Source organism: Pagrus major, chromosome 7, assembly GCF_040436345.1.
Source record: "Pagrus major chromosome 7, Pma_NU_1.0".
NCBI classification, from domain to species: domain Eukaryota; kingdom Metazoa; phylum Chordata; class Actinopteri; order Spariformes; family Sparidae; genus Pagrus; species Pagrus major.
The window spans coordinates 10,378,328-10,402,220 of record NC_133221.1 but is presented as its reverse complement, the minus strand read 5'-3'; the positions used below and the strand labels follow the sequence as shown (position 1 = coordinate 10,402,220).

The 23,893-nt window shown below is 40.1% G+C and overlaps 3 protein-coding genes across 3 annotated transcripts; 1 reads left to right on the top strand and 2 right to left on the bottom strand.

Moving 5' to 3' along the window:
- The first annotated feature begins 239 nt into the window (after positions 1-239).
- On the top strand, positions 240-8,490 carry rbsn (rabenosyn, RAB effector). The gene is made up of 12 exons (XM_073470036.1): positions 240-330; positions 1,236-1,513; positions 1,837-1,971; positions 2,077-2,177; positions 2,744-2,789; positions 2,893-3,054; positions 3,144-3,406; positions 3,589-3,659; positions 3,753-3,839; positions 3,944-4,046; positions 4,526-4,630; positions 4,845-8,490. Exons 2-12 carry the CDS (start codon positions 1,351-1,353, stop codon positions 5,952-5,954), a joined length of 2,346 nt encoding a protein of 781 aa, XP_073326137.1. The 5' UTR covers positions 240-330; positions 1,236-1,350; the 3' UTR covers positions 5,955-8,490.
- Positions 8,491-8,848: 358 nt separating this feature from the next.
- Positions 8,849-10,446, bottom strand: mrps25 (mitochondrial ribosomal protein S25). Its single transcript, XM_073470037.1, has 4 exons — positions 10,255-10,446; positions 9,728-9,834; positions 9,540-9,627; positions 8,849-9,123 (listed from the first exon to the last, which is right to left on the bottom strand). Exons 1-4 carry the CDS (start codon positions 10,386-10,388, stop codon positions 8,934-8,936), a joined length of 519 nt encoding a protein of 172 aa, XP_073326138.1. The 5' UTR covers positions 10,389-10,446; the 3' UTR covers positions 8,849-8,933.
- A 1,022-nt stretch (positions 10,447-11,468) lies between these two features.
- On the bottom strand, positions 11,469-22,267 carry nr2c2 (nuclear receptor subfamily 2, group C, member 2). Its single transcript, XM_073470964.1, has 15 exons — positions 22,142-22,267; positions 19,502-19,583; positions 19,122-19,217; positions 18,713-18,913; positions 18,450-18,555; positions 18,117-18,296; positions 17,341-17,497; positions 17,155-17,245; positions 15,258-15,403; positions 14,908-15,085; positions 14,583-14,704; positions 14,324-14,463; positions 13,787-13,924; positions 13,415-13,520; positions 11,469-13,249 (listed from the first exon to the last, which is right to left on the bottom strand). The coding sequence occupies exons 2-15, from the start codon at positions 19,556-19,558 to the stop codon at positions 13,075-13,077; spliced, it is 1,893 nt and encodes a 630-aa protein (XP_073327065.1). The 5' UTR covers positions 19,559-19,583; positions 22,142-22,267; the 3' UTR covers positions 11,469-13,074.
- Positions 22,268-23,893: the final 1,626 nt, after the last annotated feature.

Here is a 23,893-nt window from a genome sequence, read left to right as displayed (position 1 = left end):
ATTCACCACATCATTTTGACGTTTTATACCATGACAGCCTTGACATGAAACTTGATCTAAACATGAAATATTATTTTTCAATAACACTAAAGGTGGAAGTACTGTATATACCGTAGATAAGCAAATAAACACTGTATGATAACAGTTTCACACCCTGAAAACCGTTCGTGTGTGCTTCGTGTGGTTTGTCCCTCTTCGCTTCCCGTACAGACTGAATGCTAATCACATGACCAGGCAGGGCTGCTGCTGCTGCTGCTGCTGCAGCTGGTGTTGTCGAGCTGTCAAAGGGAGGACCAAGTGTCAACCGAACAGTTATTGTTGTGTTAAATTGTAAGTAGACACCGTGCATCGCGTTGATAAGTCCGCGAGTGTTTGTGTTTGTGAAGTTGGAAGTTATTTGTTCCCGCGTTTTGAACAACGAGCTGGGGAAAGAGAGCGAGAGCTGCTGTTAGCATTTTCAAGCTAACGTTACATTCTCTGTGCTCAGTGCAACGGCGGCCGACGTCAGCCAAAATGTTAAACAATGTAACTTTAGCCGTTGGATTGTGAACTAATATATTTACATCACACAACAAATGAAATAGTGCTCACTTACAGGCAAAAAAATAAATACTTTTCGTTTAGTTAGGTTTGTTTTGCACTGACTGCGTGTGTGGCATATACAAGCTGACTTGGTGGATTAGTTAGGTGTATAAACTCTTAGCTAATGTATCAGGTAGCCTTAAACCGTAAGTCATGTTAACTGTGAGTGCATGAGATAAAAAAAAAAGAGACATGCAGCGTTGAGTCACTGAAATCATTGTGAAATAATCGGCGTGCAAGATTTGTATGAGTCATAAAACTGTTGGTTAGCTTGTTAGCTGGAATTACATGAAAACGACCTGCAACTGATTAGCAGTGAAATGGAGTGGGTGAACATCTGAACCTTTGTTACTGGGCTTATGAGAGCAATATTACACCATAATTAGCTGAATCTGTACACGTGTAATAACCCCAACTGTATTATAATACGCCCATACCAAGTTAGAAGTTAAATATATGTATTTCATATCTGTGTGTGACGGATAGAAATCCTTTAAAAGCCACAGTGTCATGGCAGACAATGTTGTATTTTTACCTGTGTATGAATACACAAAAACATGCTCATGACAACATGTATGAAAAAGTTAGTACACACTTTAATCTGGAATTTTTATGTTTTGACTTTGTTGTATCTGCTTTCTCCTGCTCTTAAGTGTCTCTGGTGTGATGGAGCTAATATGGGGTGGGTTTCCCACCCCGTGACATGTGGACCGAAGCAAGACTCCTGCACATCGCATCTCTTCTCCAACCACACGGCCGACTGCTGTCATGGCCTCCAGTTATCCACCCCCCTTTGAGGGCACAGGTGAAGTGAAGGAGGGCTTTCTCTGCCCGCTGTGCCTGAAGGACCTGCAGTCATTCTACCAGCTCCAAGACCACTATGAAGAGGAGCACTCTGGGGATGACCGACACGTTCGGGGACAGCTCAAAAGTAAGCCCCATTTATTCACAACCATGATGCCTTTGAGTCTTATGTGTACTGTTTTGTCAGCATGAGGACAGTGTGGCCTTCTTAAAATGCAGTTTCAGGAGAAGAATTTAAATTTGAGGGCACTGCAGTGTTGGATGACGGTGAATTGTTGCCAGGATGAATTGGCAACTTTTTCTGCTGCAGCTTCTCAGGGAGGGACAGCAGATGAAACAGGAACTAAGCATACACAAATGAATCATACTGTACATCAGCTTCAGTGTATGTAATATCCCCTCTGCATTTTGACACATGGAGGCAGCTGTCCTAATTTTCTTTGTGCACAGGTTTGGTTCAGAAGGCAAAGAAAGCCAAAGACAAGCTGTTGAAAAGGGATGGAGAGGACAGACCGGATACAGGCAGTTACGAGTCCTTCTATTATGGTGGAGTGGACCCCTACATGTGGGAGCCTCAGGAACTGGGTGAGACTGAAAAACTGCTTCTCATACCTATTGTATATATTTGATATTTAGTGATAAGAATTGTTAAAGCGGCAACCCTATGTTGAACTCTTACTGTTTTTACAGGAGCGACCAAAAGTCACCTGGACTTCTTTAAAAAGCACCGGGCAGCCAGGATAGATCACTATGTCATTGAGGTCAACAAGCTCATCATCAGACTGGAAAAGGTCTGTTAACAATAGGATTTCATAACTCATTCACACCATCATTTTTTCCTGCTGTTATTAAAATTGCACTGAGGGTAGGGGTGGGGAAAAGTCAATTCTTTGCTGCATCGCAATTCTCTCCTAAAAGCACAATTAAATACTTTATAAAACATTTATTAAGCAATTGTGTATTTTGCAGAAGAGAGGGTGCTTGAGCAAAGATAATTGAAGTAAAATCATCTGTTTATTTTAATTATGGAACTAGGGGTGTTGCAATATTGTGATATACAGGATAAATGTGATATTAAAAAATTAAATATTGATATTTTGTTAATAATACATAGATGATGATATCGTCTGAATAATCCATCCATGTTCCGCCTTGTGCATCTTTTCTTTATGAATTCATCTGGTTGCATTTTCACTAATTATTGAGTAGTTTATAGTAATTGTTCTTTTTGAACACTTTCAAGTTATGGTTACAGACGCTCTCTACCTACACTCGTATTTTGAGTTAGTTATTTACCAAAAAAAGAGACAAGACACACAGTAACAAAGTTAAAGATAATGTTTCGTTGTCGTTTCAGTTGACGTCATTTGACAGGACCAACTCAGATGCTGCCAAGATCAGAGGTTTGTCCACATGTGTTTTCATTACAATTCTGACTCCTCTCAGTGTATGGTGATATGGTTCATTTAACATTGTTAATTAATGAGAGTTTGTCCTCTTTTATAGCCATTGAAAAGTCAGTGGTGTCATGGGTGAATGACTCGGATGTCCCGTTCTGTCCCGACTGTGGAAACAAGTTCAACATCCGGAACAGGCGTCACCACTGTCGTCTCTGTGGGTCCATCATGTGTAGGAAGTGTATGGAATTCGTCCCCTTGCCTTTGGCCCGTACGTATAAACAAAACTCCTGCAAACAAGGAAATCATTAGATATCAAGTTAAAGTTTTATGAAATGTTTGACTGGTTTCTGTCCACAGAAAAGCTGATCAGTGGGACCCGGGAGGCCCTGTGCGTACCTGGAAGCCCAGGTCAGACCCAGTCCCCCCCAGCAGGAGGTGGCGGCAGCGGGATGGGCTCCAGGAGGGGCAGCATCAGCAGCCTGAGCAGTGTTACCTCCATGCTGGAGGAAAAGGATGATGAGAAGATTCGCTGTTGTCACCACTGTATGGACACACTGCTGAAGAGGCAGCAGAAGTTGGAGGAGAAGGATCATGTGCCAGATATAGTGAAACTTTACGAGGTAAAAATGAAAAGTACAGATTTCTCATTCTGTCTCCTCTTCTGTTCCCAGTAGTGCAGTGGATTCGGGGTTTTCTTTTCATGCTGTCTTGAGTTTACACTGTAGTATCCTTCCTGTCATACAAAGTTTTTCTTTTGGGGTTTCCTGTTGTTCACTTTACTCTAAACTTGTCTTCCTGTCAGAGGCTGAGGATGTGCATGGAGAAGGTAGATGAAAAGGCTCCAGAATACATCAGAATGGCCGAGTCTCTTAAGTAAGCCCCATGAAAAAGCATTTCTGATATGAGAAATAATCTTCGGATCTTTGAATTGAGAGGCTGTTGCTTAGTGGTTCTATGCTTTCACAGTGCCGGAGAAACCACATACAATCTTGACACTGCTGGTGGACTGAGACTGGAAGTACAGAAATACTACGAACTAATAGATGCCCTGAGGTAGATATCAGTCCTAAATCACTGTTTCCAAATTGAACATAAGTCTTCTGTCATGATTTGTCTTTTTTAAGATGATCAAATACGGTTTTGTGTTTTATTCACAGTAAGAAAATTTTAACACTAAATGCAAAAGCTGATCCACCACCGCATCCAAAGTCCATTCAGCTGCAGAAAATGATCCGCTATACAGCCACGCTATTCGTCCAGGTGAGACCAATGACAAAGACATAAACCACATTCAGACAGAATAAATATTAAAGGTGCAATATGTAAGAATTTTGGTTAAAAAACAAACAAACATCCAAAACTTAAAGTGGCAACAGACAACTTTCCCAGAAGAATAGCAGTTTTCATGTTGTGACATTGTGTTGGAAAGCTTGTTTAGCCTGCTAACCAGGCTGCTAGTTGCATGGCTAACTAGCTAATGGCAGTTAGCGGTGACTATGGTAATATACTGCCCCTTGTCTGTTTTGACTATGAATTCAACAGTTGTTACATATTGCACCTTCAACATGAAGGGGGGTAACACAATGTTTCCACCTCTCCTTGAGAAATACATCCTGTCAGAACTAGACTACACACTATCTTCCCTGTTACACTTACACAGCATTTCTGCTACAAATGTCTCCTGCTTTGATGATTTCTTCACCTGAATTTACCCTTTCTTTGTATCTTTCCTGTTTTAGGAGAAGCTGTTGGGTCTTATGTCTTTACCCACAAAGGAGAAGTATGAAGAGCTCAAAGAAAAGAGGAAGGAGGAACAAGAGAAGAGACTTCAGCAAGAGAGACTGGTAAGATTCAGTCAATCAATTTTTATTTGTAAAATGCCGATTCACAGCAAAAGTTATCTCATGACACTTTTCAGTTGGAGCAGGTCTAGACCATACTCTTTAATTAATATTTTTACAGAGACTCAACATGGATTGTATACAAGTACTTCTATGTTGACTTTTCATACATGTTACGAGTTACTAAATGTTTATTCTTAATTTCCCTGCTCAACAGGCATCCCAGGAGGCCCTGAAGAAGAGGCAGGAGTCTGAGAAGAACCGTCCACCTCCCAACACTAACGGAGAGCTGCCACAGGCCCCTAGAGCTCAACGCATGACCAAAGCTGGTGGTTGGCTGCCCTCTGCAGACTCTGCCAATGCACGCAGCGAGCTGGAGGATCCCCTCCTGCAGCAGATTGAGAACATCCAGTCATTCCTTCGTCAAGCACGAGAGGCCCAGCGGACAGATGAGGTAGCTATGCTGGAGGAGAACTTGCGACAGCTGCAGGATGAATACGACCAGCAGCAGACCAGCCTGGCCATTGCGCTCTCCCAGAAGTTGGCTGAGGAAGAGAGTTTGCAGCAGGGCGAGCTCCATCGTCTGGAGGCCCGGGAAAGGGATGAGAGGGAGCTTTGGGGCCCCACTGTGGGGTCCACCCAGCCTTCCATCACCTGGGGGAAGTTACTGGATATCAGTCCGGCTGAGGGCTTCCAAGAAGAGGAGGAAGCTGAAGCAGAGGAGGAGCTGACTCCTAAAGCTGACAGGAGTCCATCCTCTGTAAGAGCATTCCCTGCTCTCACAAGTCAGGAGGAGTCACCTCCCAGGCTGAGGAGCTTAGGTGGGCATGTAACCCCCCCTGGTGGTGAAGGACAGAACAGCACCTCCCTTAACCCTTTCGATGAAGAGTCTACTCCCGTTGAGGAGGATCCATCCAACCCTTTCTTTGAGGACATCAAAAGGGAGCACAAAGAGGTAACCAATGGGAAGAAAGAATACAACCCCTTCGATGAAGATGAAGACATCGAGGAGGACAAACCGGCTGAGACTGTAGTTGGAAACCCCTTTGAGGAGGAGGACGACACTGACACAGGTAATCCTTTTCTTGAGGCCTCTGGGAATTCTCCAGAAGTCTCGACCAACCCCTTTGACGGGGACGATGATGATGAGGTTTTGCCCGATGTGGACATGATAGAGGAGGAACTGCTGCTGCAGCAGATTGACAACATTAGGGCCTACATTTTTGATGCCAAACTCAGCGGCCGTCTCGACGAGGTGGAGCTCCTGTCAGAGAACCTCAGAGAGCTACAGCACACCCTACAGGACCAGAAAAAAAAGAAGCACTGACACATTTCTTTCAACTCCCCTACTCCGATTACCCACTACTTACCAAGTCCTGCAAGGCTAGCTCACTTTACATGACTTATGAGCCCACTGCTTTAGTTTGGGTGAGGTCTGCTTCACCACGAAAAGGTTAGGTAAGTCCCAAAATTAAATACGTACTAGAGCTCAGTAGTCTGGAGAAACTACTTAGCCTGCACAGGGGCGCAGAGGGCTGGTGCCTAGCCCAGCACAGTTTATAAGCACTGCAAGTAGAAATCCATTCGTACAGGCAAGTTGCTGAAGATATTAACCCTGTTGTATCGGTGCAAACATGAACAATGGAAGATACAAGGATGCCACTTCAAAGATTTTTAATGGGACTGTCAGATGGTTATTTGAGTTGAGTTTGGCTGTACAGAAGTCAGAATGTCTGGTTTGGCTCTTTGGCAGAAGATATGAACAAAGTCAAAATGTATTATTGGCTAAGGGTAAACACACGAGAGCCATGAAGCAGGCGATGCATGTTTTAAAACTATGGTTATATAAAAAGTTAAGAGTTCGGAAAGTTTTTTTTTTTATTTAAAAAAAAAGGTTAAAAAAAATCATTGCAGCAGAACCAGAGATATTGTCTTTCTTATTTCACACTTCTTGTGGTTCTTAGTTGTTATAATGTACCACCTGCATTACCCACAATGCAACGGCCGATGGTTAGGTCAGAGATTTATTGTGTATACTAGAAGCAGTTTATGTCTGGCGACAGGAGTGTGGTAAGTTCACTTCTTTCTATTCCACACCCCCAGATTTATTTGTTTTCAATCTTGTCGTCTGTCTACAACTTAAAGGATAAGCTCACTCAAAAATGAAAAGTCAGTCGTTTTGTAGTCCACAAAACATTTTCATAGTCCACTAAACAAGTCCCCATCTACTTCACTTGTTAAGGAGAATACTGCAACACTGTCTTGCTGTGAAGCTCCAGAAATGTTTTGCAGACTGTGAAACTTTCCATCAGCGCGAGGGTGAGTAGACAATGACTGAATTTTAATTTTTGGGTGAGCTCATTCTTTAAGTTTGTGGTAATTGAAAACCCTGCTGTTCATTAAACTAATACCAAAGAACCAGACCATACATTTCTGTTCTAACTGGGCCATGAATTACTCTCAGACAAAATAACCATCTGATAATTTAACGAGAAACAGTTGAAATTAGACTTTTATGATTGTATTTGAAAGAAACTACTCATTGAATAATTTGTTATATATTAAAATTTAATCACAGGCTTAAATGACTCAGTCACATGATTTGCACCACTTGTTGCAGCGGCTGGCTTTGTGTCATAGGGAAATTAAAGGCACATAACACAGAATCAAGCCATTCTTGTTGCTCCTGTTAGGTGTTGACTATGATGACATGGCAAGGAAAAGCTTTTAATCTTTAATCATACTGTTAATTACCACGTACACCTTAAATCAAAGTATTTGTTATAACAGCTGATTATTTCTGTTTCAGTGAAAGTTGCTTTATCTGTACAAATGAATTCAAATGAGAATGGAAACCTGTTCATGCTCAGTGATATTTTCTCGTCCTGTCTGCATGGTTTAGATCAAAGTTTTACTAAAGCTGATTCACTTCATTATTAATTTTTTTCTGCATCTTGTCTATGTGATTAGCCTTGGCATGGCTGCATTTTAAATGCCACAGTGAGCCAAGTGAGCAAAACATTTTCCTCGTCCTCCTGTTCGACCCCTAAAGGTTGTGATCTCACCGTTTACAATGGCACTATTGATCCAACTGAGCACTTGGGTTGCATGAATCGTGTGTCTGTGTTTCTTTGAAAGTACTGTTTAACGCAGGACTTTCTATCTAGCTATTGGCTGAGCTCGTTATCCTGCTTTCATGTTTTATACATTTGGACAAAATGATAAAATCTCTCAACGTATCGCTACTGTTCCATGCTGTCAGGCAAGATCTGTATGTAAAGCATGTTATCTGTCCAGTAGTGTAAGTCCATTCAGAGTTCATCCACCCAGCACTCACCATGAACATACAAAACACTATTTACCAAGGCACATCGTAGGCAACTTAAGTGAAGAAACAAGACACCAGAATTCACTGAAACCCCAGTGTGCACAGACATTTATCCATACTTGTAAAGATCGACTAAGTTCTTGGGTCAAAACATTTGGGTTTTTTTCTCAGATTAATTAACACTACATGAATGCCAGCAAGTATTATCACTCACAGTGCTGCCTAGTCCTTACATGGATGTTTCATAGTGCTTTCCTGTCAGTCAGAATGTCCATATTTCTCTTCATAGACATAACAGTGTTTTGTGCAGTCTGTTGATCTCACTGCTCATCTATGACATCCACAGATTTTAAGCAAGACATGTGACACTGTATGTTTTGTGACATTGTGAATAAGTTGAGGAGCTTTGTTAATGTGTGTAAACAGTTGATTTTAGCAACAATTGCAAAACCTAAACATTTTTGACGCACAGATATCGATTTAATACCTTTAGAAAAATCCATCTCATCACCAATAAAAAAAAAGGTTGTCTAATGAAAAATGTTTGTTTCTCATTCCTGTCAGTGACCCCGTCTCTAAAGGGTGGTTGTTATTATTATTATTATTAGGATTGAGATTTTCCTGATATTTACATAGAGCGACAGGCAAATTAAGTTTTTATTTGAATGTTCACATTACAGCATCGACACTGTGCTGAATGTAAATCACATCCAGATGTGTGGATACTTCAACCAGGTCACATCATATACAAACACCAGGTGTGGGTTGACCGCCCACGACAGGTCAAGTTTTCATAGGTTCCTGCTGGTTATGGAGGATTAAAAAGGTCTCAGTCCAGCCAGTCATGATCCATTAAGTTAGACATATTTACAACAAAGTATGCAATGTGGTAGTCCTTTTTTTTTTGCATAATCGTACAAAATCTAATCATAATATTGTCCAGATAATCGACAACATTCGACTGTTCTCCTCTTCTTCTCACTCCTGTGATGCCGCCATCTTGACACGGTATTTGCCTGTCATCTCCTTGGGCAGCGGTGTGGTGCCAGGACACGGCACCTGGCCGTCCACCTCACAGATACACTCCCTCAGACAGTACTTTTTTGGGCCAAAGTTGGCAGGGTTGGAGGCCTGCATCCTCGCTCGAGCCTCAGCTTGTAACACTTCGCTGTAAACAAGAGAGGGAGGGAAATCAAGATATTCATATGCATGTTATTATTACCATACTGTCATGGTTACTTAATGGCAGTCATTTTCTGTCAGATATACATGGAAGTTTATAAATATTACCAATATATATTTTCTTCAATTATGTTGTAATTAGACTAGACACTTTGTCTCCAATTGAGATATACAGTTTTCTTAAGTGACTTGATCTTTCCAAGTGAAATAAAGAAATATATCCACATTACTCACAATCTTTGAGCACTGTTTTGTGTAAATATCACAAGCACTGTCACATTTTAAATATCAACATATAAAGTTAATAGTATCTAATATTTGATTTATTTAAGCTCTAATCATAACTGAATATAGTCATGTAGGTGTCCACATTTAGATCACAATAAACTCTGAATATCTTACTCTGTTTTGCCCAAAATCTTCTTCACGTGTTGTGATATTTCTTTGTGGTCCTTCGCTTCCACATCCACCAGAACTTGCTCCCCATCATCTGCAAGGAGACCGAGGAGATGAGGCCAAGCTTGATAGGACAACAACAACAACAACAATAATAATAAAGGCAAAACAACAGTGCAAGCGAGGCTACACACCAAGGTAGAACTTCAAGAACGGTGATGGTGTCATATTTTTGAACATCATTATTTGGACCCATGGGTTCTTGTACTGAATCTGGGGAATATTGAAGAAGACAAACTTCCTGCAAAACAAAAGGAGAAGGTACACAATTTAATCACATAACTGGCAGTCTGACAGAGGTCAACTTTGGCAAACTTCAACAACAAAGGACAACTTTTTAAGATTCTTCTTGGTTCTGAATGAACAGACAGCCTCCCATACTACCTTCTCATTATTAGCCGCCATAGCAACAATAATAGACAGACAGACACACAGACAGACAGACAGTCAGATAGTCAGATAGATAGATAGATAGATAGTGAAGAGCCCTTTTATTGCTCTATATGTACAGCACTGGCACCCATGGCACTTTCGATAGCAATAGTTAGTGCTATGTAGTTAAATGGTTCCTATGAAATATTACAATGTGAAACTGAGAAAGACAAAATGATGCTTTTTTTTTTAGCAGGACATGTGTTGGCTAGCTGTTGTTAGCTCTGACCTTGCTCCGTCGCTGCGCTCTCCATGTGTGTTATAATTGACCGTCATGATCTTCACTCTGTTTTTAAAGATGATGTCGCCCTTCTGGAGGTACTCCAGAGTCCTCCTGATCGGGAACCGTCCTTTCATAGGCATTTTAAAGTGTTATTTTTTTAATCTACAGGATAGCATTTGAAAAGACTGCAACTGCAGGAGTCGCACAAGCACACGGTGGGGCGCGTTTTGATGACGTTTACGGATGTTGTCGTCACCCGAGCGGCCAATTAGCAATTTTTCCTTTTTATTTCTAGAAAAAGCAGCATCGCTTAATTGATGAAATCTGGTGGTCCATATTGTTAGCACAGCTTTATTAATATGAGAGCAGAATCTGCAGTATCCAGGTGTTGTGTATGTGACACAAACACTCCTGCTTTTTCAGCATGAACAGACTCAGTCATGTCATAATTCATATTTGTTTATTTTTTATAATGTTTGGCTTCAGAGAAGCCAGCCTCAGAGACTGGAATGCTGATACAGGAGCTCAGTCGTTAATACATTTGTTTTATATTGTCATCGGTGTGAGGTAGAAATGTAGGGTTGTGATAAAACGTGAATGCCGTCTGAATATCTCGATCTGTGTTTGAAGAAATACATTTTACATGAGCAGAAAAACAAAGTACATTTACATTGTATAAAATTTCAACCAAAGGATACTCCATCCACAAAGCTGAAAAAAAAACACAACTGATCTAATTTCCTCTAATGTGGGAGCTTCTCATGGTAAATATTTTAAAGCCACAACATTTAAATTAACATTTTTCATACAGCATTTAATAAAATGCACTTTAGCAACTTCATCATGCACTGCAATGCACTATAAAAATTATAACAATGCTCCTTATTGGGACAGACAGAGATTATAAAACCTCGCTTAAAAACAACATGCACTCATTTTTATGAAATTACATGTACAAAGGTCATTTCACGACAGTGCCTTTACAAAGTCTGAAAGGGTTTTAAACCCAAATATTACAATTGACATTTATTTCACAAGACATAATCCTTGTTTATTTCTTTACATCGCTGTTACTATTCATGTTGCTGTGGATGCTTATTCTGAACTTTTACAGTTGGGTTAGCTGATGCACATCTCCATATGTTCTTCAAGACATCCGTGCACTCGAGACTGGCTTCTAGAAAATGTCTTGTTTTTCTTTTCTTCTTTTTTTTTTTTAAATCAAGGGAAACCTGCCCAAAAGTACTTTAAGTACACTTAGTATGCAACACGCAAAATTGTTCACAACAAATTAAAAAGTTTTTAGAAAACATACAAAACACAAAGTTTTAGTCAGCATGAACACAGTGGAACGCCACAAAAGCTGATGATGTGCAGAGTACAAATACAAACACACGTACAAAAAAACAGTAGCATAGCTACACATAAGTAACATATCTGAACCGAAAATCTTAACGATAATCTAATTCTTTAAAGGATATCATTGCAACTGATAAATGTGCAAACAAAATGAGGATTGAGAAGAACAGTCATGACACTGACGGGGCAGAGGGAAATAACATAGAATTGATTGTCATTAAGGGAAAAGTGATGAGGTGATTGCACAGGTTATATTAACAACAAACTCATGATGACCCAGAATTAAGTTTAGCTAAACATGAAAACACCCCCAAACCTTAAAATCTCTGAGGTGTCATTCCGTATAAAAAAGGACATATGGTCAATTAAAGCGGCTAATTTGGCTTACATGAAAGTGAAACTGAAAGACGTTGGTCATGTTATAACTGGCTATGAACACATACGATGATAGCCAGTCCACATGAATAAAGATTGAGGATGAATCAATTTAGGTTTAAGTTAGTTCTCTAGTACCTGATCGCAGGACCCATTCCAACAATTTTAAAAATGTATTTAAATATTTATCTTTATTTTTTCATTATACCCAGGTACAATGAGACTTTGTCTGGCTTCTCTCTGTTAATTAAATAAAAGACATGTAACTGGAAACAGAGTAAAGAAGCAAACTAGATAAAAGCTAATAAATAATACACATAAAGAATTGCAGATTCATGTCTCGTACCTTCTATCTTAATGTGTTGGTTTAAAAATTGAACAGGGAGAACATTTTTACAAAGCTTGTTTGAAGTTTTTGTGTGATATTCAGAGAAGTCCAACTGAGTCTTTGCAAAAGCCTGAATTAAGAGCACTAACAGGTCATTAAAAATATCAGTTTGTACTGCGCCAATGTGCCCAAATACCAACAAATACAAGTACTATATGGCTTCTAAGTACACTTAAAAGTACTTACTCAGATGTTTTTAGTCTTAAATGACTCCTTCCACATGTAAGATTTATGCTTCGGATTTTTAGATTAAGGACATCTGATGTCTACAACAAAAGCTAGTGCTGATTTATGTATGTGATCAACACGAGAGCATGGTAAGGCTTATAAAAAACAAAAATAATTTGAAAGGCTTAGCTCAGAAGGTGAAGTTACCATGTAATCAGCTTTAAGTGCTATAAAGACATTAAAGGAGATGAGTGTAGTTGCAGCTGCAGAGGATTCCTTTTTTCAATCAGTTCATAGTGACTGAGTTTAGGACAGGAAGGGAAAAAAAATACCAAAAACATTCCAAGTGTCATCCTGGCTCTCCAATGCTAGATTCCTGGATGACTTTGCACCATGCATTGTTAGGAAACAAGGGGTAGCTGCAGGATTCTGGACTACAGTTCAACAGTAAGGGTTTACTGTTTACTGTTGCTGCTTACTGTGAGTACCTCACCCATCTTTAAATAGACAGTTCTGGCTGTTGCAGTGATGAGCTGTCATTCTGTGGGTTCAGAATCCTGGCTGTTATACTCAGCCGTCTCCATCTTGAGGATGTAGGGAATGATGCTGTCAATAGTGACGTTACCTATCAAGCCGGTGAAGAAAAGCTCCTCCGTGATGCTGGAGTTCATGAGGCGCAGGGCCGGGAGACGAGTCAGGATACGGGTCAACCTGGGGAAACGAACACACAACAAGTACTGCAAAGTAATCTTTACCAGCGACAGCAGTGTGGCACATTAAGGGAGAACCCTCATTTACAATGGTACCGAGGTACAGATGTACACTAAGAGCAGTCCATCATTGAACTGACTGGTTAGGTTGGAGGTATAAATGTACCTGTAGGAGTCATCTGGGTATGTTTTCTGCACGTAGTCCTGCAGCTCCATTAATGCTTTTTCCTGGAACTTCTCAATTTGCCCGCTGCTGTCCACACCTGGGTGATCTGATAGGTCAAACATACAACAGCTGTTTTCCAAAATGCGAATACAGGTCTTTTAATGAACTTTTTGTCCCCCTTCCTTCAGGAAAATGGTTATGTAGAATTAAGACCAGAACTACTTGTTTGCGTAACAGCACATATGCTGAAGCAGTGAGGGCCCTTAACTCCTCATCATCAGTTCAACTGTGTCTCCTAGCAGGTTTCTTAATGCACCAGACAGGGTAATAAATTACTGAAAGTTGATTCTTGATTAAGAAAAGCAGACTCACCAGGGCTGAACAACACTATAGCCTTCAGGTAGGCATATTCGTAGCTGTCAGTCTCCAACCTTGTCATGCTGTTACAGAACTCCTGGAACTTCCAAATATGCTCCATCACCTGCTTCACCCTTTCCCCCGAAAGCTTATCTGAAAGAGAAGAAAATGCCCACTTTGCTTCTTGTTGTTTAAGCTGTATCTAACCAGGAATGTGACTTTGAGAAACAACAAAAAACATGGTGTCATCATCAAAAGATAACATGGACAAATAATCAATGATGTAGCACCATCTGGGGCTCATAAGTGTAATACTGGAATGTGTAACATCAGAGTGGTACAACCAACCTTTCATTGGTTTCATAACCATCTAATCAACAATGTCCAGATTCTACAAGGGCTGTCAAGTGAATGAAGCAATTAGAGAAAACCTCTTCCCATAGTCTTCTATGCTTTAGAATTACTAAGTTATTGTAACTTTAAACATGAATCACATTTCTTGATTTCTGTTTATATCTGTGTCCCACTGAGAAATGATGACGAGGTCCATACCATCCTGGATGCTGCTTTGAAGGTGGTTGATGATGGCAGTCAGGATGGTCGACAGGTTCATTACATGAGCGCACTGAGCGAGGCCCAGAGTGAACAGCTCATTCCAACAGGCTCGCACCAAACTTGTGTTTGCCTCCTGGCTGAGACAGAGATAAAAAACAAAAAAAACCATAGATAAGTGTGAGCGTGTAGATAGAAGATAATGCACTGTATTCATGTAGTCTGTAGTCATTAAGACAGTAATGTAATCCATTCTTACCCAAGAGCTGAGAAGGCAGGGATGGAGCGCGCCCAGTGCATGGAGAGAAAGAGAAGTCTGGATGCTGACTCACAGATGTAATGTACATTCAGATACTCAGGCATGGGGCTGGGCATGGTCAGCTACACAGAGAGGAAAAAGCGGAGATGAAGGACAAAGGAAATTATTAAAACATATTTGGCGACAGATAAATTTCAAAGTTAGCCTACATCAAATATTTTGTCCCCTACAATTTGGAAAATGTAGTCGTCCATATTGCAATTTTCATGAAATTTAGATTAATTGTTCAGCCCTAATGTGAGTCAAGTGTGTTGACTCTACCCACCTTAAAGCCAACATGGCCGTCTGTGAGCAATGGTCCCTCCACTTCAATGATGGGGGTCTCCTGGTCTCGACCAATCAGCTGGATAGTTGTTCCACCAACACATTGCGACTTCTCTGCCAGTCTCTGTCCGACACCAACTTCAGGTGGGTTGAAAACTTTGGCCAGGGTGTCAAAGGCACTGTGCATAACACAAACAAAAACAGAGTGACCATGAGTTGAAAAAAAAAAAGAAAACCACAGAATAGCTATCTAAATGACTGTGCAAATGTCAGGGGTAAAATCATTGCAGATAATACAATCCAAAACTTAATGTGAATGATGTTCATTTAATATTGCATGGCACTGCTGACCGTGTTATCTCGCTGGCAGACTGCTCCTCATGTTGGCTGTCCGAGGTATCACCATTGTTTAGATTCTCTTTGAGTGAGTCACTCAGGTTGGCCAATGATGTCACCACATTGGCTAGTGTCCCCAAGTCCCCCTGCCCAGACTCCATCTGAAGACAAACAAAACAATGCAGATTATTTGTTCATCAAATAGGTCACCTGAACCAGGATCCACTATAGTCACAAAATGAAACACAAACATCTGTCGTCTGCAACAAAAATAAATGACCAACGCTCAAAATACACTGAAAAACTTTCATTTTGCTCTAAAAAAAAAAAAATCTGCCTTAAACTGAGAAGATACTTGACAATCTGAGCTTGATTTTAGACCCTGACTTATTTTAAAATCAGGTATGAATTTCAGTTTGCTTAATGTTCAATTTGAGGTACAAAGTAACACTTATACCTTAAATACATTTTGTATAACCATCATTGATAAATTGTAAATTCATGGTTAATTGAACTTAAGTTAATAATTATTGTACTTAAGCAATGAAATGTGTATAAGTCATTATTAAGCCTTTGTAAAGGTCTCTTTATAAATTTTAAGTTTAATCAACTATAGATTTACCATTTATTAATGACCGTTATTACCTAATTATTCACCCCTGTCCATTTGCAGGTTTGTTGCTTAGTTTGTTGTCAGGATTACACAAAAACTACTGAATGGATTTCTACAAAACTTGGATGGTGAATGGGTCTAAACTCGGTGTCTCACTTTTCTTTAACATTGCGAGGCAGCGTGTTTTTTTTATTTCTCAGGGAATAATGCATGAATCTTGATTAAAAAAATAAATAAATCTACTCGATGGCTGGTCTATCTATCTATGAGTGAATACAATTTGATGTGGATCCTAGATCTTGTGATCTTAAATAATGGTTACGCAGTTATGGGTGGATTAAAATTTATAGTGACACAGAGTGGCACCTTTGATATTGGATAAGGCTTGATTGAATTAAAGGGGACTCTTGGTTCTTGGCTAGGGTATGCACTCTACTGAGTGCCATTCTAGTTATAAAGTGCTACCAGGTATCATTGCCAGATCAATGATAAGGATTTCTGGCAGGTTAGAAATTACACTCCAGTCATCTGCAGCTCCATATTTTTCTTCATTTCTTCCAACTTGACGTCCAAAATCAATATAAGTATCAGAATCAGAATCAGCTTTATTGGCCGAGCATGTGCACATGAAACGTGACTCTGGTTTTAAGTTGCTCACAATGAACTTACACACAGTTTACAGGAATTTATTATAAACATATAGCTAAAAACAAGGACAACTAAGATGGGTAATGTAGGTCAAAGTAAACATATTATGTACATACAGGTAAGTGAAGAATCAGGTGTGTGTAAAAGCAACAGTGATCAACAACATACAATGTCTATATACAAGTCAATTGTTTCTGTAAACTGTAAACAAAATAGAACTTTTTGGCCAGATTGACACAGTTAAATAGTTTGAATAAACGTTATACGAATGTCAATAGACAAGAGAGCCTGGGGTTTCCGTGCTTATGTTCAGTGTGAGCAGCATCGTCATGGACAGTCAATCGATCTGCACAGACCATAAATGTTGTCTGTTCTGGCCGTGCAGAAAGGCTGAGGAAAAGTGAGTTCACACAATGTACAAGATAAATTAAAGCTCACAGTGTCTTCCCAGCTATAAAGATTTCTAAGCGCAAATGTCTTTATTTAGTTTCTCCTCTAACACTAAGCACCAAATATAACAGCCTCATATTACAAGAGCAACAGAAACTTGCAACATCTCCGTCTGAACGATCACACATATTACAAGGAGCAGAAGGAGACAGACAGCAGCAGAGCAGGCAGATGTTATATTTGTAGTATCTGCAGCTGTACCTTTGAGTCGGTGGCCAGCAGCAAAGTTCCATCACTCTGGATGACCGGCTGCTGGATATTAACTAGCATCCCCTGGTCCAGCAGGCTGGATCTGCACGGCACCAAAGAGCATCATCAAGAAACAGTTCACATAACATCAAGAGAGCTGGGGCCTGAGGTCTGTCTGTAGCTCATATTACCACTGACCTGGAGCCATCTGTCTCTGTATCAGAAATAAAGGTTGGCGTGGCGATCAGTGGACTGTTCAGGTCCTTGCGAATGTAGATCTTTTGGGTGGAGGCAGCACAGTTGGCATGCTTCTCTCTGGGCACTACGTCAATGGGCTTTCTCTCACTCTGGACAGCTGAGGATAAATAGAAAGTATAAAAACTGTATTTACTTTTTTCTAATGGTTATAACAATAAAAATAATCCCAAAGTAATATTCTTGTACAGATGCATTATTAGGGTTTTTGCAGTGTTGACCAAATTTGACTTAAAACTTTTAAAGATCTTTTTGTTAAAAAACAATGAGACGTTTTATTAGGTCATTATTAAGCAACTGTTTATTGTAAAGTTACGACTGATATTCCTTACACTTTGTAAATGGTTAATTAATACTCTGTAGTTCATCTATAAACATTTTTTGGCTGGCCATTAATAGCTGCAAATGTTCTTTGCTGAACTCTGCAACTGCTTCATAAATGGTTTATAAAGCACTTCATTGTTGTTATTTTAACAACAGGTTTAAATAACTATAAATGTACCATTTATTGAGGATGGTTATTGTAAAGTGTGACCACCAATGATAGTATATTAAGTTTAAGATTTAAGTCTTTTTTTTGTTGTTGAGGGAATTGAATTCAACTTTTCAATACTTTTCAAGACCTGCAGACACCCTGATAATACCAGACTATTTTCTAAGCAGCATTGTGTTTTTCTACGTATTTTCATATCATGCTCTAGATTTCAATGCTAACTCACAATCAGTCTTCATTCCCATCTTAAGGCATTTCCTCAACCGACAGAACTGGCAGCGATTGCGGTGGTGTTTGTTGATGACGCAGTCCTGTTTACTGCGGCAGCTGTAGGTCAGGTTCTTCCTCACGCTCCGCTTGAAGAAACCTTTGCATCCCTCACAACTGACCGCTCCATAGTGACGCCCTGCACACAAAGAAACTAGTCAGTGTGTGTGAGTCACTGTGTGTGTGGGTGCATGTTCGACTGCTGACAAACACAAAGTCAGATTTGGCATCAGGATACATCAGTAAGAACACAAACAAATCCTTACATCACCTGGTAAAGAAACTTTAGTACCTGAAGCCTTGTCCCCACACACAACACAGTACTCCACTGGCTGTGGTCGATTTAAGTCCCCCGACTGCCCTAACAACCGTTCCATTGACACTGGATCTGTGACAATCTGAGAATCAAAGTCAAAGACAGGCCATTTATCTTGTTTTTCACCTTAACACAATGTCAATATCAAGGTTATAACACTGTCTGAAAATAATAACAAATACTTCCAATCGTATCATCACACTATGTACCAGGGGATGATATTATGGGGGGGACTGTACCTGTATTCTTCCTGGCATCAGGCTGTCTGCAGCAGTGAAGATGAGCTGCTTAGTGTTGTGGCTGTCTGGTGAGGCCAGGATAACCTTGCCTGCCCCTGAGCTGTCAGCCGTAGTCAGAATGAACTGCTGCTTGGGAGCACTGGACGGCTTCATCGCTGTCACTATCTGGATCTTCTGACCTGTCTGCTGGTCGGTTACAATCTGACAGAAGGAGACAGAAATAGAGGGAGGTGGAAATTAACATGCACCAATGAGGTTGTGCTAAAAAAAAAAGAGAAGAGAGTGAGACGGAAGGTTGGAGATAAGTCACATGTTTTTACATCAACTTGTTCATCGCTGCTGCTTCTGCAAATGTGCTGAAACAGGCAGCAACAGGTAGCAGCAGTGTCACGTTATCTGAAGCAGTTACCTGTATTCGCTGTGGTGTTGTTGCAGGCTCAGTGGAGATGATCTGAAAGCGCTGTGGAGACTCACTCATCATTGAGTCTGAAGGAGAGGATGACACCTGCACATTGTAAACACATACAAATTATGATCAATAAGTCTGCAACACAAATATATTTTACTTGAGTCTGTTTAAAGCATAGAAAAGTTATTATGTAACACGTCTACAGAACAGCTGTCTACAGCAGGTAGGTCTCTATGGCAATATATAAAGGCAGCATCCACTAACCAGACAGCCAGACAGAGGCAATGCAGTATTTGAATTAAAATCAACTTTAGGTTAAATGGAACAACTCAGACTGCGAGCAAACAGTACATCATCAAGGTCACCCAGTGCACGCTCACCTCTGCCTCGTGCTCCTCCACTTTCTGCTGAGCGAGCAGATTGAGGTTGGTCGTCATGATGATGTAAGGTCATTAGTGAAGTCTGTTTGGAAAGATGCCACAGACATTAATCAACCACAAAGGTGCAAAGTGTCAGAGAGTCAGAGAAGAGCAGGCCAATGCTGGGGCGGTTTTACATATATAATGTTGTGCTGGTGGATCACAGCGGATGCATTATGACAATTTTGTCACAAATTAGTTTAGGTTTTAGGTCTAAAACTGTATAATTCTGCTGCTGACTGTTTTGGCCAGGGCACTTTAAGACTTGAGACTTCAGTCCTAGTTAGATAAAGGTTAAAAATTCTCAATCAAGAGAGGAAAATGAAAAACATTGTACATCAAATTATACATTCACACATGCAATCATTTAATGGTGATAAATAAAACAGAGAATAAAATACACTAAATAGACACCTGCTTACTGCTCCACATCTTCCCTGTCATTAAGATCTGATAATAGATTTTCTTCCGCATCACACCTACTGTAATATTCTTCCTGTTCAGACACCTTAGATAAATATTTTGTGTGAAAAATCCAGCCTTGACATGACTGCAGTGATGCCACCACAAGCCAAATCCATGACCTCTGAGTGTGACCTGGACATGAGATTTGAAAGACCGTTGATAACCAGATTACACTGCAGCCTGAACCCCACAGCGACCAATATGACACAGGACAACTGATGTCCCTCCATATAAATTAACCACCTTAGATGTGCACATCCCCATATCCCAGCTGCTTTTCATACTGTCATTGCTTCTATCTATTTTAGAGAATAGCAGGCTACTAACCTGGCATGTCCCTTTACATGTGACTTCAGTGATTATGGTGTCAGACATATTGTATCACACAATCCAGCATACTGACACACAGAGGATGAGCAGACACCAAGGAAAAGGGTTACTGTAGATATGTGCATATCTACAGTATATATGTGATCATTAAAAATACTTATATTTCATGTTTCATGTCTGTCAGGACATCATTTTTTTGGAAACTATAATAACACTTTTGTTTGAGATGGTTATCATACCATGAAAATCGCATACCATTACAAACCTTTGTTACCTCTGCACTTTTGTTAAATGTGTAAGAACTGCATGAAAAATGCCACAAAATCATTCAAAGTTATGTGAATGCATTTGAAGTTGTGATCAGGGCCTTTGTGGACCAAGTGCATCAAATCAGTTGTAAAAAACCCTGTTATAAAGTACTCTATTTAAGGATCCCTTTCAATGCAGTATATATGTAATAAGGTACATAGTCAAAATCAGAGCTATAGACTAGGCGTAGATAGATTATTGGTCCTGGCTGATTATCAGGGCCAATATTCAGCATTTTCCGATTATCGATATTGATGATTTTTCTCTAAGATTGCCCATAAAATAAACTAATTTTAAAATGTTCAACATTGGCTCTGATGCACCATCCTCTCACACAATGTGCTGCCGACAACAATATCTGATTGCTAACACGTCACAATTAATAGCCTATTAAGAGTGAATAATCTGAGTCTGCAAAGTAACTAGTCACTAAATGTATCAAAGTGATAAAGCAAAGTGATAAAGCAAAGTACCTCAAAATTATACTTAAGGGCAGTACTTAAGTATAATGTACTTAGGTTCATTTCATCACTGGTTGTTGGAGTATCGGTCTCAGTCTCCTTGAGTTCCTGACCTCTACCACAGACAATACCACACGATTTTTGAAGATCTATATTTAAATTGTGGGTGACACAACTGATCTGAGCATCATCCTTTAGGTGACAGGATCTACTCCCACCATTAATGACCTCCCTGCACTTGACAGTACTGACCCTGTCCTTATTAATTTGGGATCATAACTACTAATGCATCCTGACAGCATAAGTGAAAACTGATTTATGTGACTGCAGTGGCTCCACACGCTTACTCACCAAAGGGAGGAGCACGCAGCCTCACGCTGTGGACCGATTGGTCTAACAGAGTGCCCATCATCAATACCTCCTTCCCCAAACGCATCACAACACAGGACAAAATGGAGAACCTGGCAGTCAGCCAATAACACTGGAGACGAATCCTATTGATAAATATATTGGAGCATTTTTCTATCCAAACTGTGAGTTACGGTGAAAGACGTGATGTGCTGATGATAAATGTAAAAATGCAGCTCTGGTGAATTAAGTAACAGTCCCTGTCATCTCAACCCACTTCTGTCCCCGGGATGGCAAAGGTAAAAGGGTCGAGTTCATCTGCAGCAGCTGTAGCTTTTCACTGTTAGCTGTTTAAGCTAGCTTTATTCACGCAACAGCAATAAGGGCTGCAGCAAGAGCCGACTCTGCCCGTGTTTCCCCTTTCTAGCATGCGGGGAGTCCTCCAGGTTACGTCAACAGCAGTGTCAGATATTAATACTTAGTTTAACTGTCTGTAAAGCATATCAGTGTAGCCGGACAGCGCCCAGGGCTTCACGCTCCTTGCCCGGATCCCGAGCAGCCAGAGTCGGCCAGGAAGGGAGCTCCGCATCGGCAGGCTAACAAGCTAGCTGGATGATTAGCTGCGCTCTTTAATCATCCAGGATCTCACAGAGCTTTCTACGGTTTTCAGTGCGGGACTGAGACTTACCTCCGAGAAGCGGTGGTCACGGATTTAGGGCTCTCGGCTATTTTATAAAATATTTGTTTTGGTTTTCTTCTGTTAAAGGTCATAGTTCGTGACCCCGCTCCGCCAGCGCGTCGGTGATGGTTCAGTTTTTTTTTTTTACTCCTTCCTCTCTCGCGTCCCCGCGCGCCTCCACCCCCTCCCCACCCCCCCTCCCTTACCCTCTTGGCGCAAGCCAGACAGGACTGACGTCACTGTGTCTGACTGTCTAGGGATGCTGCTGTCAAGATATGATGTTGGAAAATGTACACAAAAAGTGTCATAACAGATGTAAAACAGACAAACTCACTAGCGTTAGCACTGTTTCTGCATTATTAGTGCAGCCATTTCTTCTTTTTTTTTATTAGGTGGTGCAACACAAGACAAGTGAGAGACACGATAGGACACTGTGTGTGTGTGTTTGGATGCAGAAAAGGGGGAGTGGGGATTGAAAGTAAGGGGGACAGCTGAAAGTAAAGGTGTAACAATAATAAGTAGAGTATGGCAAGTATATATACATATATATGGAAAAGGGGAAAAATTAAATACATAAATAGGGTCTCATTTACATTACATTTAGCAGATGCTTTTGTCCAAAGCATCTTACAGTAATTCATACACAGATGGCGGTGGCTACCATGCAAGGTGCCAACCAGCACATCAGGAGCTATTTGGGGTTCAGTATCTTGTCCAAGGACACTTCAACATGCAGACCAAGGGAATCAAACCAGCGACCTTCTGATAACCAGACGCTGGCTCTACCCCTGAGCCACAGCCGCCTTTGTTTTTTTTATTTTTTTTATTTTTTTTATTAGGTAATGCAACACAAGACAAGTGATAGACATGATAGGACACACAAGACAAAGAACACAGTGTAAACAGTGATGAAGATAGATTACGGTCAGCATATATATACATATATATGGTAAAAAAGGAAAAAGTTAATAAATAATAAATGGGGTCTCCTCTCCTCGGTCACAGTTTCTGCCTTCTTTAACGAAACAACAATCAGACAGAGAAATATCCATCTATCTATCTATCTATCTATCTATCTATCTATCTATCTATCTATCTATCTATCTATCTATCTATCTAAACTGATTAATCTAGTAGAAAGAGGGGTCACACTTTGCAGATATTGTCAAAATACCATAGCTTTTATTTACGCATTTCAAAATTGAACAAAATTTTTTTTTTTTTAAATGTTTTATTCTTTAATATGCTGTTTTTTTTTGTTTTTGTTTTTTTACTGAAACAACAAACAATTACAGGGTATTGTTCTCCTACACTGTCAAAAAGCATTTAGAAACTGAAGAAGTCTGATCAAAGAAGATCTGATATATTTTAAAAAGTGGTATGCAATATTAGGATTTATAGACAAAGATATTTTCTACAGGTTTATAAATGAATTGATCAAATCTATGCAATTTTACAGTTCAGTAAAGATACTAAATGCAAACTTACAATGAATTAAATGCATTTATCCTAACATGCTAAGACATCATTCAAACAAAAAGGCAACCCAGGCACTCCACAGGCATAAAGTGTTAAAGTATAACAAACACAAGGCAAGGCAAATGTATTTATATAGCACCATTTAGACATGAGGCAATTCAAAGTGCTTTACAGGGGCATAGAGGTACATTAAGAACAAAAACATTAAGAAAATATTCAAATGCATCCAAAAGACAATAAAAACAAAAAGCAAAAACAAGCAAATAATTAATTACCTGTTTA

Excerpts from the sequence above, each read along its gene's own strand:
- rbsn (XM_073470036.1), top strand. The coding sequence starts at position 1,351 with ATGGCCTCCAGTTATCCACCCCCCTTTGAGGGCACAGGTGAAGTGAAG. Across the intron at positions 2,790-2,892 it reads AGATGCTGCCAAGATCAGAG|CCATTGAAAAGTCAGTGGTG; the intron begins GTTTGTCCACAT and ends CCTCTTTTATAG. Across the intron at positions 4,047-4,525 it reads CAGCCACGCTATTCGTCCAG|GAGAAGCTGTTGGGTCTTAT; the intron begins GTGAGACCAATG and ends TTCCTGTTTTAG.
- mrps25 (XM_073470037.1), bottom strand. The coding sequence starts at position 10,388 with ATGCCTATGAAAGGACGGTTCCCGATCAGGAGGACTCTGGAGTACCTC. Across the intron at positions 9,835-10,254 it reads GAGCGCAGCGACGGAGCAAG|GAAGTTTGTCTTCTTCAATA; the intron begins GTCAGAGCTAAC and ends TTTGTTTTGCAG. Across the intron at positions 9,628-9,727 it reads GTTCTTGAAGTTCTACCTTG|ATGATGGGGAGCAAGTTCTG; the intron begins GTGTGTAGCCTC and ends GTCTCCTTGCAG.
- nr2c2 (XM_073470964.1), bottom strand. The coding sequence starts at position 19,558 with ATGACGACCAACCTCAATCTGCTCGCTCAGCAGAAAGTGGAGGAGCAC. Across the intron at positions 18,914-19,121 it reads CAACACCACAGCGAATACAG|ATTGTAACCGACCAGCAGAC; the intron begins GTAACTGCTTCA and ends TCCTTCTGTCAG. Across the intron at positions 15,086-15,257 it reads TCTGCCAGCGAGATAACACG|TGCCTTTGACACCCTGGCCA; the intron begins GTCAGCAGTGCC and ends TGTTATGCACAG.